The following is a 12,264-nucleotide window of genomic DNA, read 5'->3' on the forward strand; positions in this document are numbered from 1 at the left end:
TGGGGTCTGTGTTGGGGCAGATCTGAAGCTCCAATGTGATGGAGGTGAAGTTCTGATGTGATGAGAGTGGGGCTCGGATGTGATGTGCGTGAAACATCGCTTCATCTCTGGCAGCTGGCAGCTTTCTGCTGGCCTCTGCCCGCGCTGGCAGGGAGGGCTGTGGAACAGAGCATCATTGACCGGCTCCTGAGCCCGGCCTTTGTTTCCAGCACCACCTTCTCCCTAACAAAGACTATTTTCTAATACCCCACCAGCTTTCTGCTGTCCTCTGAATGGTGTCTGTGGGAGGCAAGGGCAGCGCTCCAGCCCTTCTGCCTGTGCCCATGGCTGCCCTTGTGCCCTCCATGGCCAGGCTTGCCCAGAGCTCTGCCTCCAAATTCCCCTATCAGCCTTGCCCCTGTGAGCCCATGAGGAGTCCCAGTTTGGGGGTGCAGGAGGGGTGCCAGGGCGATGGGTGCACTGCGGGGGGTGCAGGGGAGATGCCCAGGGGATATGGGCGGCAGTGGTGGGATGCAGGGGGAAGCACAGTGGGAGATGCCTGCGAGGATACAGGTGAATGGGAATTGAGAGGATGCAGAAAGGATACCCAGGGGGTCGGTGCCAGGGGCTTGCGAGGGGATGGGTTCAGGCTGGCTGCACAGAGGGGGGCAGACCTCGGAGAGGAGCCGTGGGATGACTGAGGGGATGCTGAGGGCATGCAGAGCGTCTGTCGGGGGGGGGGGGATGCAGGCTCACAAAGGATGATGAGGGGCATGCAGAGGAATGGATGGAGGGGATGCAGGGGGCTCTCAGAGGAGCAGCACCGGGGCACGCAGGGGGAATGCAGCGGGGTACATGGACATGCAGGAAGGGCTCCGGGGAGCAGCACCGGGGGATGCAGGAGGGTACAGGGGGGTTTGTCCGGAGGCGTTCATGGGGTTGACCAGGGGCATGCAAGGGACGTGCCAGGAGGTGTCCTTGGAGCTGCACCGAGGCGCAGAGGGGGTGCAGGGGGGGCCGGGGAGCAGCACCGGGCAGGCGGGGGGCTGCGGGGGGGGGATGCCAGCGACCCGCCCCGTCCGCCCGTTTCCCCGTCGCTGCCGCCGGGCCGGGCCCTCCCCGCCGCCTCCGCCTGCCCCCCCCCCCCCCCCACCCCGGAGCATCCCCCCGCCCCCCCGGGCTCCGGGGCCGCTTTAAAAGGCGCAGCTCCGCCGCTCCGCCCAGCCCGGCTCCGCGGAGCGCACCATGCCCGCCGCAGCCGGCCCCGGCCCGGGGAGCGCGGCCGCGCCGCCGCCCGCCCGCCTCTGCCTGCTGGCCCTGGCGCTGCCGCTGGCGCTGAGCGGGCGCGGGGCCGCGGCCGAGCCCTCCCGCACGGTCTATACCAACCACTGGGCCGTGCGGGTGCGGGGGGGCCCCGCCGAGGCCGCCCGCGTCGCCGCTGCCTACGGGTACATCAGCCTGGGGCAGGTAAGGGGCGGAGGAGGGCAGGTGCCGGGGTACCGGGAGCGGGGATGCATGGCGGGGGTGTGGGGGGGGAGAACCGGGGGTCCCGGGAGATGGGGCCCAGGAGCCGTCGCGGTGCCGCTGGAGCCCCGGTTTGCCCCGCGGGTGTCCGGGCAGCCTCGGCCCCCGCTCCCACCGCACCGCTCCCGGCCGAACCGGCGGCGGCTCCTCGGGGTGCCCGGGGGCCCCTCGGAACCCGCTCCCGCAGCGGCGGGGAATTGCACAAGTTCCTGCCATCCTGGGAAGTTCTATTTGTGGATTTAACAAACTTTGGACTCTCCGGCCCGGGTTTATCGGAGGGATTGGGAACACGGAGAACTTTTGCTTTCAAGCCCCCGCCGCACACGGGTGGTTTAAAGGCGACTTTGAGCGTTTCTGTTCCTCTCGGTTTCTTCATTCTCTGTTAAACCCGGCTGCGCGCTGGTGTCCTCGGAGCTTCCTCCCGAGTTACCACCCTGTGCTCAGCGCTTTTCTGGCTGGGTGGCACTTCAGGGTGTCTGCCTGCCCAAGGTGTCTCCTGCACTGTAAATTACAACCTTGCTTTACATCGCAACCCTCCCTTTAAGTGTAATTAAAGCCAGAGGCTGCTGCGTAAACACACTTTCGGTGGGGGGGTTAAAGGCTGAACTGGGGACTGCCTCCTGCACCGCTGTCTGTGACCTCCCGTGGGGATCACGCCTCGCATCCCCCCCTCCATCTCCAACCTGTTCTGCCTGACTGTTGTCCCACCAAGGGGAAAACCACGTCTATTATTCAATGCTTCTACAGCAGGGTTGCATGAATGTGGTTGTGCAACCCCAAGGGCTTTTTGGTGTTTATCCCTCTTCAGCCAGAGAGAATCTTGATCGAGCTTCCCAATCTCCCGGTTTGCATCAGCCCAACGTCAGCTCCCGGTCTGGGGTTTCTGCTGTGTCCCTTCCCTGCTGGAGCATCCTGCCTTTCCCAAGCTCTTCCCTGTGACGCCGGAATCCTTTGGCTCACGGGCACGATGTGGCCCCTCCGGAGCATCCATCCCACCCCGCTGAGCCCGTTCCCGGGGCAGCCCGACGCAGGCTGGAGACCAAGGGAAATATTTCTGCGGTTGCATCAGGGTGTTCCTGGCTCCTGCCTTTCCCGCGGATACCGGGAGCTCCGGCACCGCTGGGGCTTCCCCAGCTGCTCTCAACGCCCTTGCCGTCAGCGTTCCTGCTCCACGAACCCCTCCGGCTTTTCCCATGGGAGCTCGCCCAGGGCCAGACCCTGAGGAACCCCTTTCCCTGCGTGTGTGTGCGCTTATGGGTGATGTCTGCTGTGCTGTGCTCGGGGCTCATAGGGCTCTGAGTGTCCCCCGCTGGGTCCTCTGCTTGTGGAGCTGCTGGGGATAACGCTATTCCCGGTGGGATGGGCCTGATCCTGCTGGAAAACCCTGCCTGAGGGCATCTCACCCTGCCCTGGGGAGATGCTCGGGTGGAGGCAAGTGGTGGACTCCGGTGTGGCAAGGGAGGAGGAGAGGGGACAGTCAGGGTGACCCAGCCGCGTGCCAGGGAGCCCTGTGCTGGTGGCTGCTCCTGCCTGGGAAAGGCATCGCCGTGCTTCGCACACACAAGCGTCTGCCCCACGTCCGACCTGTCCCTGCATGTTCCCATGCCCAACCCATGCACCCAGACACCCTGAAACCCTTCCGGGTCGCAGCAGTGACATTTCCCTTGGGGAATCATTTACGTCAACTTCCACTGCAGTGATGCAAACAATCGGACAAAAGGAGAGGCTTTTACACCCCCCAACTCCTGCTCCTTCCTCCCCACGGGGCTGTGCCGGGCATGCAGGAACAGGCCCCGGCCGAGGGCTGTGCGGTGCCGGTGTCCCGAGCACTGCCTGCGCCGCAGAGCCTGTTCCTATCCCGGTTTTCCTTGAGCAGTGTCCAGTGCTGTGCACAGGGACATGGGTTAGGGGTGGATTTGGCAGTACTGGGGTAAAGGCTGGACTTGGTGGTCTTCAAGGGCTTTTCCTGCTTGTTTGATTCTGGGATTTCGGGAGGGTCTGCAGCAGTGCCAGCTGCAGTGCACGAGGTGGCCAGGATTCAGTTGGGCAGGATTCATTTGGGGCTGCAATTGGAGCTTTCTTGGATTCCTGTCATTTGGGGGATGCTGGAATGACGGTGCTGGGCCTGGTCCTTGGCCGAATCTGGCATGGCCATCTGAGAACAACATTCCGGAAGGCTCGGTGGCTGGAGCCCTTATCCCCAGTGGGAACGGATGGTGTCCCGAGGAGGGGAGCAGTCATGTCCTCCCCAGCTGGATCCAGCCTCCTGGAGGGCACCAGTGCCAACACTTGTGGGAATGGGACGGCTTGGGTGAGATCCTGGAGGATTTCCCTGAATGGGGAGGAAAGAAACGGGCTCAGCAATGCCCTGACTGCCCTCAGTGGTGTCCAGCTCTCCTGTCCGTCTCTCATTAGCCACAAGCAGTCTTGAACCTGCTGGAAATATTAATGTCTGTTAATGGGGCAGGGCAGGCGCTGGGCTCATCTCTGCCTGGCAGTGCATGGGTACAGCTGGGTGCTGCTGCAGGAGCATCTCCTGGGTGCTTCTCCCTGCCCTGGTGGCACCTGGATTTGAGGGAAAAGGGGGATGGAAAAGGAGATTGGGATGCGGCCAAACTCCTTGCAATCGTACCGCTTCTTAGTGCTGTGGAGACCTGGCCTTGTTCGGTGACCCCTATTGGCAAGGACCTATGGAGGTCTGAGGTCCGTCCTCCCCAGTTGACTTTGAGGTTAAATCAGGCTGCCCAGGGCCTCAGCTGGGTGAGATCTGAAGCTCTCCAAGGATGGAGATCCCAGCACCTCTCAGGGCCCGTGTGTTCACCTTCCTTTATATCCAAACAGAGTTTCTCCTCTTGCAACCCATTGCCTCATCCTTTTGCCGTACATCTCCACCTCTAACCACCTGTGTCCCACTGGGGCCATGAGTAGCTCCTTCAGCTTCAAACTCCTCCCCATTTGGCCAGACGACATTGGCAAGTGCTTGTGTTTTCGGAAGTGGAGCCATCAACACCCTTGGCATAGTGATGATGGCTTTGCAGGGTGCAAAACATGTTTGCATTGCTTTGGCTTGCTCCACGTGCAGCCCAGCTGAGCGGTGCTTCCTCTGCCTCTGATACAGGAGGGAAGTAAACCTCCTCCTGGTTGTTGAGGTACCAATTTAAATTGCCTTGGAAAAATCTCAAATGGCCCCTAAAACTTCAGCCCAAAACTGCAAATCGATTGGGGAAATGGGAATGGACCCTTGGGGAAATGTGGGTGTTCTTGTTGTAAGCCAGGAGTCTAAAAAACCAAGGTTCATGGTTGTAAATGCACCTGGGGAGGGAATGAGCGCATCTGGAGCTGCTTGGTGTGGTCTGGTGGGCTTTGTAACTGGAGCTGGGGGCAGCCTGGGCTATCTCCTGTGTGGTGGAGCTGGGATCTTTCACCATGAGCAGCTGTCTCCTGGCTGGTCCGGAGCCGATGGGCATGACCTGGGTGTCAGGAAGGACCATAGTGCTGCTATGTGCCTCTTGGGTGCTCCACTGGGTTTTCTAGCTTCCCCATCCCTCTGGCCATGGGGCTGCAGCCTCACTGGTGCCGTAAGCAGGGGAAAGCCCCCCTCCTGGGAGTCTCCAGTGCTCCCATCCCAGCGGTTGCATTGCGGAGCCCTCCTGACCTCAAGGAGAACAAATGATTTCCACTAAAAAAAGGGCATTTTAAAGGTTTTCTCCTTAGAATCCCTGATGTGGAAGGGGGCCTCTGGAGGGCACCAGGTCCAGCCTCCACTCAGAGCGGGTCCCCTTCTCCTTAGCCTCAACACGAGCTTTTCCTTACTTTTGCTTCCATGAATCCAGGCAGATGAAGAACCTCAAGCACTGGGTGCTTTTCCTGCTTCTCTGGCCACGTATCCCCAGAGCCCGCTATGGGATCATCACCTTCCCTGTCCTCCTGCTGGCCTGTCTTGCATGGTGCTTTTGCATTGATTCCAAAAGCCCTGTGCCTGCTCCGATTTCCCTAAAACATGGGGAGGTTGGAGCATCCTCCTTCCCTTTCCTAAGTACAAGTGGATTTGAGGAGTGGGTTTTAAAAGCCAAATGCAGACTGCAACGGGCAACGTGCAGATGTTGAAGTGCCCACCTAAGCTGTAATGCAAAGAAAAAGGTGGTGATGGGGGAGAGGAAGGGTTTAAATGAACTTTAATGGAGACAAATCACAGGAGCTCACACTAAGGGCAGTGAAATGACTTTCTGGCATGGAAGTTAAAGCAAAACTAAGATAGTTAATGCTCATAAGAGGCACATCTCAGGGTATCAAATGTGATACGATGTAAGTAGTTATCTGCTTCAGCATCTGGTCCAGACAATCCTGTTTGCTCTTCCCTGTCCCACTGCAGCCAGCCCTGATCTGGCCTTGGGGATGTCACCCTGGCTCCTGGGTAGGAGATGGGGCTCATAGCATGGCTGTCCCTGGTCCTTTGAGCCAGGCACAGGGGCTGCTGATGGCTCCTTGCGGCTCCTGGCCATGGGGCAGGGTTTTTGGGGGGAGGAGGAAAACCAACCTCAGCTAAAAGGGGTTTTACAGCAGAGACCCGATCCATACCGGCCTTGTGTGACCTGGGAGCCACATGCAGTGAGTGCAGCTCCTGGGTCCTTCCCATCCCCATGGCTGTGAATCCCTGCGGAATGCTTTTCATGTGGCTCCTGGCTGAGTTCCCCCGGCTCATTGTGCATCCCTGGACTCGATCTGTGCCTTTGGGATGGAAAAAGAGGAGTTGCAGCATCTCCGGCTGCTGGGATGAGAGGGCTAGAGGCAGCGCAGCCACCGGGGCTTGGCAGGGTGCTGTTTTCATGCAAATGTTGGACGTTTTGGCTCTGTGCAAGCAAAATGAGGGCAAAAACTTGTAACAGAGGAACGTGGGGCTTCCCTGAGCCAAAGGGAGCCAGTGGGGCTGCCCTTCCCTGCCTGCCTTCGCTCCTGGGCTGCACTTACTGATGGGAGGGACTCCAGGCTGGGGCATGCCTTGTGCCTCCCTTGGGAGGGATGGTTGGTTTGCTTGGAGATGATACTGTTTAGACTCCTGCTGCTGTCCCTGGCTCCAGGCTATGCACCCTGGCTTCCCAGGAGCATCCCAGTGTTCGCAGGGATCGCATCCACCTCTCCTTATGGGGATGTTCGTGCTGCTGGGGTGGGAAGAGGCAGGAGGATGAGGCACAGCTCCCGCAGCTCTGCTGCTACTGCTGAGCTCATCTGGAGCTCATTATTTCTGCTCGGGAGCTGATGGAAGGTGGTTTGCAAAGATGCTTTTAATGGGTGAGAACTCATAAAGATGGGTTTGGGGCTCTCTTGTGCCGGTGCGGTGCTGTTTACCGTGGTGGTGGTACCAGGTGCCAGCATCCTGCATCCCCTCCCCGAATCCCACTTCGTGAGCAGTGCAGCACGAAGGGATGTTGCCAGCACCAAAATGGGGGTAAACCACAAGAAACCTAAAGTTTTGTTAAAGAAAACCCTCTCTTTTTGCAGATTGGGAGCTTGGAGAACTATTACCACTTCCACCACAGCAAGACATTTAAGCGCTCGACGCTGAGCAGCCGGGGACCACACAACTTCCTCCGCATGGACCCCAAGGTATGGGGCCGGGCAGCCGCGGGTCCCTCAGCCTCTGTGGGATGGGGGTCCCTGCTTCCCATTGTCTTGGTGTGGGTCAAGGGTGAGCCCCAGCATCTTGTGATGTGTTCTGCTGGAGCTGCAGGCCTGTGCATGCCTGCGGTGACTCACTGGACACGGGGACATCCATCGGTGATGACACTTAGAGTGATTAAACACTAACATCTGCCTGAAAGCCAGGAGGAAGGAAAGGAGGAGAAAAGCCTTCCAGGACAGAAAGGCTGTTGCCTGCTTGGGGTGTTGATGCAGTTGCCACAACACTTGCTGCCTCAATGGTTGCTATGTGTGAAATCCTTGGCAATAGCTCTGCATTGCTTTTTCCTAGAGCAAGCATCCGAAGGGATTTTGGCACAGCTGAATTGACAAAAGTGATGGGGTGGGGGGGAGAAGGCAGGGAGGGACAGGCAGGACTGGGTGAGCTGTGTCTCTGTATTGGCTTTTCCCCTCCCACAGCTCCACCCAGGGCCTGACCCATGGGAGATGCTGCTTCTGTAGGGCAGGGGAAGGGTTCTTGTGTGGGGAGAGGGGGCCATCAATATAGATGAAGCCACTGCAGTGAAGGCGCTGGTGCTTGCACTGGTGCCCAGCTGCCCTTGGGGTGCTCCTGTTCACCTTTGGGATGCTGTTTCCCAAGGCATTTCCAACCTGCTCAGCACAACCGGTCCCATCTGCATCTCTCCACACCCACACCAGCCCTGCTGCCCAGCTGTGATGTATTTGGACAGGGCCTGTAGCACATCCTTGAGCAGCACACACGTGGCTGTGTCCCCATGGGGGAAACATCAGCAAGGGGATTCTGGGTGCCCTGGAATCCTGCTGGCCTCTCATTCAAGCTCTTTGCCCTTGGAGAGGTGCGCAGGCATCCCAGCAAAGGAGGAATTCAACTCAGCAATTGAGATGCCTCCATTTAAATGAGTCTACTTGTAATGCAAACCCAATCAATTGGCTTTTAGTCTTATTAACATTTACCTTGCCTTGCTCTATGGACTGCAAGCTGGAGCCATTAGCTCCTGTTCTCTTAATCCTTCTTTATCGCTTGGAGTTCAAGACCTTTTGGCATTTGTTGTGCATGAGAGAGGGGCAGGGACATTTGCAAATCCTTTTGGAGGTGTCTTGGTATTCGAATGGCACCGGCTTAGCATGTGCAATGCAGGAAAACATCACCTCAAGGCATGAGGAAACAGAACGGGAATAGTGAAACAAATCTTGCAGAAATCCCACAGAATCAGGAAATCCAATGATTCGCAGATGTTGGGTGGTGCGTGCCTTCCAGGGGCTATTGTTTCCAGCATGTTGGTTAGCAGCGTGCTCTGCCATGGGGGCTGGTGGCACAGGATCCAGTAGCAGGACCGTGGGCAAGCCCTGCATCCCAAGGATGCCGGTGACTGGGGAGAGGGAGACCAGTGAACACGGTCCCAGTGGGACCACTCTGCTGCTGAGCATCCTCTTGCTCCAAGAGACCCCTGTAGCCGGTGGCTGCTCTGTCTGGGGCTGATGTGAGCCAAGTGATGGAAAGGGAGGAGGGATGTGGCAAATGCAGCCATGTGGGGAGCACTGGGGTGCAGAGTGGGGTCATGCCCTCTTATGGGCTCCACATGCAGCTCTCATCCCTGTGAACTTTCCTGGCTCCATGGGATGCTCCTGTTGGTCCTTGGCTTGAGCCACAGCATCTCTGCTCCTGTTCTATGGAAGGATTTGGGTTGGAAGGGACCTTAAAGCTCATCCAGTTCCATCCCCTGCCACAGGCAGGGACACCTTCCACTGGAGCAGCTTGCTCCAAGCCCCTGTGTCCAACCTGGCCTTGAACACTGCCAGGGATGGGGCAGCCACAGCTTCTCTGGGCACCCTGTGCCAGCGCCTCAGCACCCTCACAGGGAAGAGCTTCTGCCTAAGAGCTCATCTCAGTCTCCCATCTTATTCCTACTCTTCATCCTCATTGAGGGGTGTCACAGCCTCAGCCCCTCTGCCTCTGGCCATGCACTGTAGCAAAATGAACCCCACCTATCATTTCTGCTGTGCTTTATGGCAACCCCATGGTGGAGCCGTCCTGTTTGTCCTGGATCTCTGCTTTTATTCTTGCACATCCCCTGGAATAAATGCAGCTGTTACTTTTGTGAGGCTGCAAAAGGAGTTGCATCCTCCCCTGTGCTGGCTTCCTGTTTGACGGAGCTATCCTGGAGCTACCTTACCCCAGAGCAAGGGGGGAACATTCAAAGCTGCCCCTCTGTTTCCAGCTCAGTGATGCCTGTGCCTCCCCACAGGGTCCTTCGGTGCCGCTCACTGCTGCCTCCTTATTGCTAATTGAGGTTGGAGCCGGGAGTTCTGAGCTTTTCCCCTCCCTGGAGGGGTGATGGAAGCCGATCCCAGTCTCCCAAGCTCCAGGAGCTGTTGCAGGGATGCCTCGGGCTCCTTCCCGCTCACCCTTTGTCTCCACACCCCAACCGCATGGATTTAGCAAATCCCCCTTGAAATCACTGCCATTGAAATGCTGATTTCTCTGTGTCCACACAAGAGTTCTCCATCGACTCCTGGGGTCGATCAGGAGCCTTTTGAAGATGAAGGTATCCCCATGAAGCAGCGCAGCTCCTGGCAAAGCCCTGTGCAATCCCGTAATCATCCCTGCATCCAGCAAAGCCACAGGGAAAGGCGATAGCTGCGGCTTTTGGCCAGCGAGACCCATGGTACCACTGCCAAGGAGTGCTGCTTTAAGGAGAGAAGCTGGGTATTTGGGCCATATCCTCTGTTTAACATTTGGGGGTATTTTTAACTAGACCATGAAGTTGTATTTTTGCTTCCAATGCTTGAATTCCTCCTTGTAAAGCGAAGCAGCGTGCTGCAGGCAGCCTGGAAACTCATTTTCCTAGGAAATAGAGATATTTCTTCCTTTCAACTTTTTTTTTTTTGCTTTAAAAATGTGTGTTTAAATCCCAGGCTCTAGGCTGGAAGCTGTCAGCTTCCTGATAGGCACAAGCTCCCCATCCACCTCCATCCAAGCAGCGAGCCGTAAACCATGCAAGAGGAACGCGGTTCAGCCGCTGCTTTTACATAAACGAGCCCAACAAAAACTTGCCTTTTGGTTTTTTATTCTTTTCCTTACAAACTCCTGCTCGCAGGAATAGAAAAGTCTCCACGAGCAGCTCTGCTGTTCCCAAAAGGGACTGAGATGCTGGGAAGAAAGCGTTTGGGGAGGCGGGATGTGCTGCAGAGCCATCCGGGCTCATTGCCCGCTGCTTCCTTCTCTCTCCACCATAAGGATGTGTAAGGATTTGGTCTATGAATTGGGTTTATAACCTGGGTTTGGGTTTCATCTCCATCCTGAAGGCAGGAGAGTGGGCAGTGGCGGGCCTGGGGAGGGAATGCTCACCAAGGACAGGATGTGGTTGCTCCTAAACCGGCACCATAGGCAGCTCCCAGCCAAACCAACCCTGGTGTTTCCCAATCCTGGCCTTTTCTGGCCCATTTCCCATTTGATGTCTTTGCATGTCATGCCCCGCTGCAATGCAAACACATGTCAGAGCGGCCAGCCCCAAGGCCACCTCGCCCTCAGCTGGTGCCAGAAATGCCTCTCTGGAGCTGGCCGCATCCCCTGGGAGCTGCCGTGGCCTGTGGTCAGCCCATGGATTTGGGAAGCACGGGTTGTGCTTGGATAACCCCCCCCAGTTACATTGCTCTATCAGGAGGAGCTTGAAGGATGAGCAGCCCTGGAGCTGGGTGGTGAAGTGTTGGGGCTGAGCTGCTCCTGGTGCCTCCTGGCCAGGGAAGGAAGGATCAGCCCCAAAATCAAGCCAAGCACCCAAGTGTTCCCCAGCACTTTGAGTAACCACTGAAGCATGTGGTTTGACTTCAGTGTGTGCTTCAGTGCTCTAAGCCAGGGTGGGGGTTCAGGCATGTGCTTGGAGGGGACATTGTTTATGCTCAAGGGTTTTGCTGCACTGGGAGAGGAATCTGGTCCCTGGCTCAGAGACCACAAAGAGCTGAGCTTGCCCTGTCCATCTCCCATCCATCCTTTCTGTCCCCAAAGGAGCTGCTGTCTCTGCAACCAACTCTAGCCAAGGAGACGGGGGTTTGCTGGAGCGTGGGGTGATGCTGGGATGGGTCCAGGCTGTGATGCGCGCTGCTCCTGCATCCCTCATCCCATTCAGTGGGTGATGCTGACCCACGTCTCTGCTTGCAGGTGGACTGGCTGCAGCAGCAGGAGGTGAAGCGGCGGGTGAAGAGGCAGGTCCGAGGCGAGCCGCCTGCCTTGCCCTTCAATGACCCGGTGTGGCCCAACATGTGGTACCTGGTGGGTATCAGTCTTTACTGAAACACCCTAATGTCAGCAAATGTGCTTGGCAGCAGGGTTTTCAAATGAGAAATTAATACACGGAGGAGTCCAGTTTGAAGGGCTTCACCATCATTGGCAGCCCCTTGCTATGATCTGCACAGCAGAGGCTTGGGAGCCCAAGAGCTGCAATCGTCTATTTGCAATATCATTTTTCTCCTGCCTGCTTCATCGATCTGTGTTTGACGGGGAAATTCATTGCAAATAAAGCACAGGAAGGAAAAGAGCACTTCAAAACCAAAGAGCCCACGGTCGGTGAAATGGAAGAGGAAAACAATAATAGGGGAGATAGCATTGCCTGGATTAACTGCTGCCGGATGGCTTTGATCAGTGGAGTAAAGTTGCAACAAATCTACAAGTTATATGGCAGGGGATGGGATGTAAATGTACTTTCTGGTTGATTAAATGGGCTCCCAGCCCGGCTGCTGGCTGGGATGGGCAGAAAGAGGGACGCAGCCCTCCTGCAGCTGTGCTTTCCCCCTGTAGCACTGCGGCGATAAAGGCGGCCGCTGCAGGTCGGAGATGAACGTCCTGGCAGCCTGGCAGAGGGGCTACACCGGCAAGAACGTGGTGGTCACCATCCTCGATGACGGCATAGAGAGGAACCACCCCGACCTCCTGCAGAACTATGTGAGCCGGGGCTGGGTGTGCTGGGGATGGATGGGCCGGGCATGCACTGAATTGATTTATGGAGCGCTGCTGCTGTGTATAAACACAGCTCAATTCCGTGCACTGGCAGGTCGGGAGAAAGGGGAATTTAGAACGTGCACAAGATGTTTTTAAGAAGGAAACGA

General features: G+C 57.3%; 1 protein-coding gene across 1 annotated transcript in view; it reads left to right on the forward strand.

Annotated features, from left to right (window-relative positions):
• The first annotated feature begins 1,241 nt into the window (after positions 1-1,241).
• Positions 1,242-12,264, forward strand: part of PCSK6 (proprotein convertase subtilisin/kexin type 6) — a 35,658-nt gene continuing 24,635 nt past the window's right edge. Inside the window, exons 1-4 of the mRNA XM_057431030.1 lie at positions 1,242-1,446; positions 7,003-7,107; positions 11,321-11,431; positions 11,957-12,100. Coding sequence (XP_057287013.1) covers positions 7,096-7,107; positions 11,321-11,431; positions 11,957-12,100 — 267 coding nt within the window. The 5' untranslated portion in view covers positions 1,242-1,446; positions 7,003-7,095. The remainder of the gene's footprint in view (positions 1,447-7,002; positions 7,108-11,320; positions 11,432-11,956; positions 12,101-12,264) is intronic.

Source organism: Pezoporus wallicus, unplaced genomic scaffold (assembly GCF_028554395.1).
Source record: "Pezoporus wallicus isolate ANWC-B61680 ecotype Strahan unplaced genomic scaffold, APGP_CSIRO_Pwel_v1 contig_8548, whole genome shotgun sequence".
NCBI classification, from domain to species: Eukaryota; Metazoa; Chordata; class Aves; order Psittaciformes; family Psittacidae; genus Pezoporus; species Pezoporus wallicus.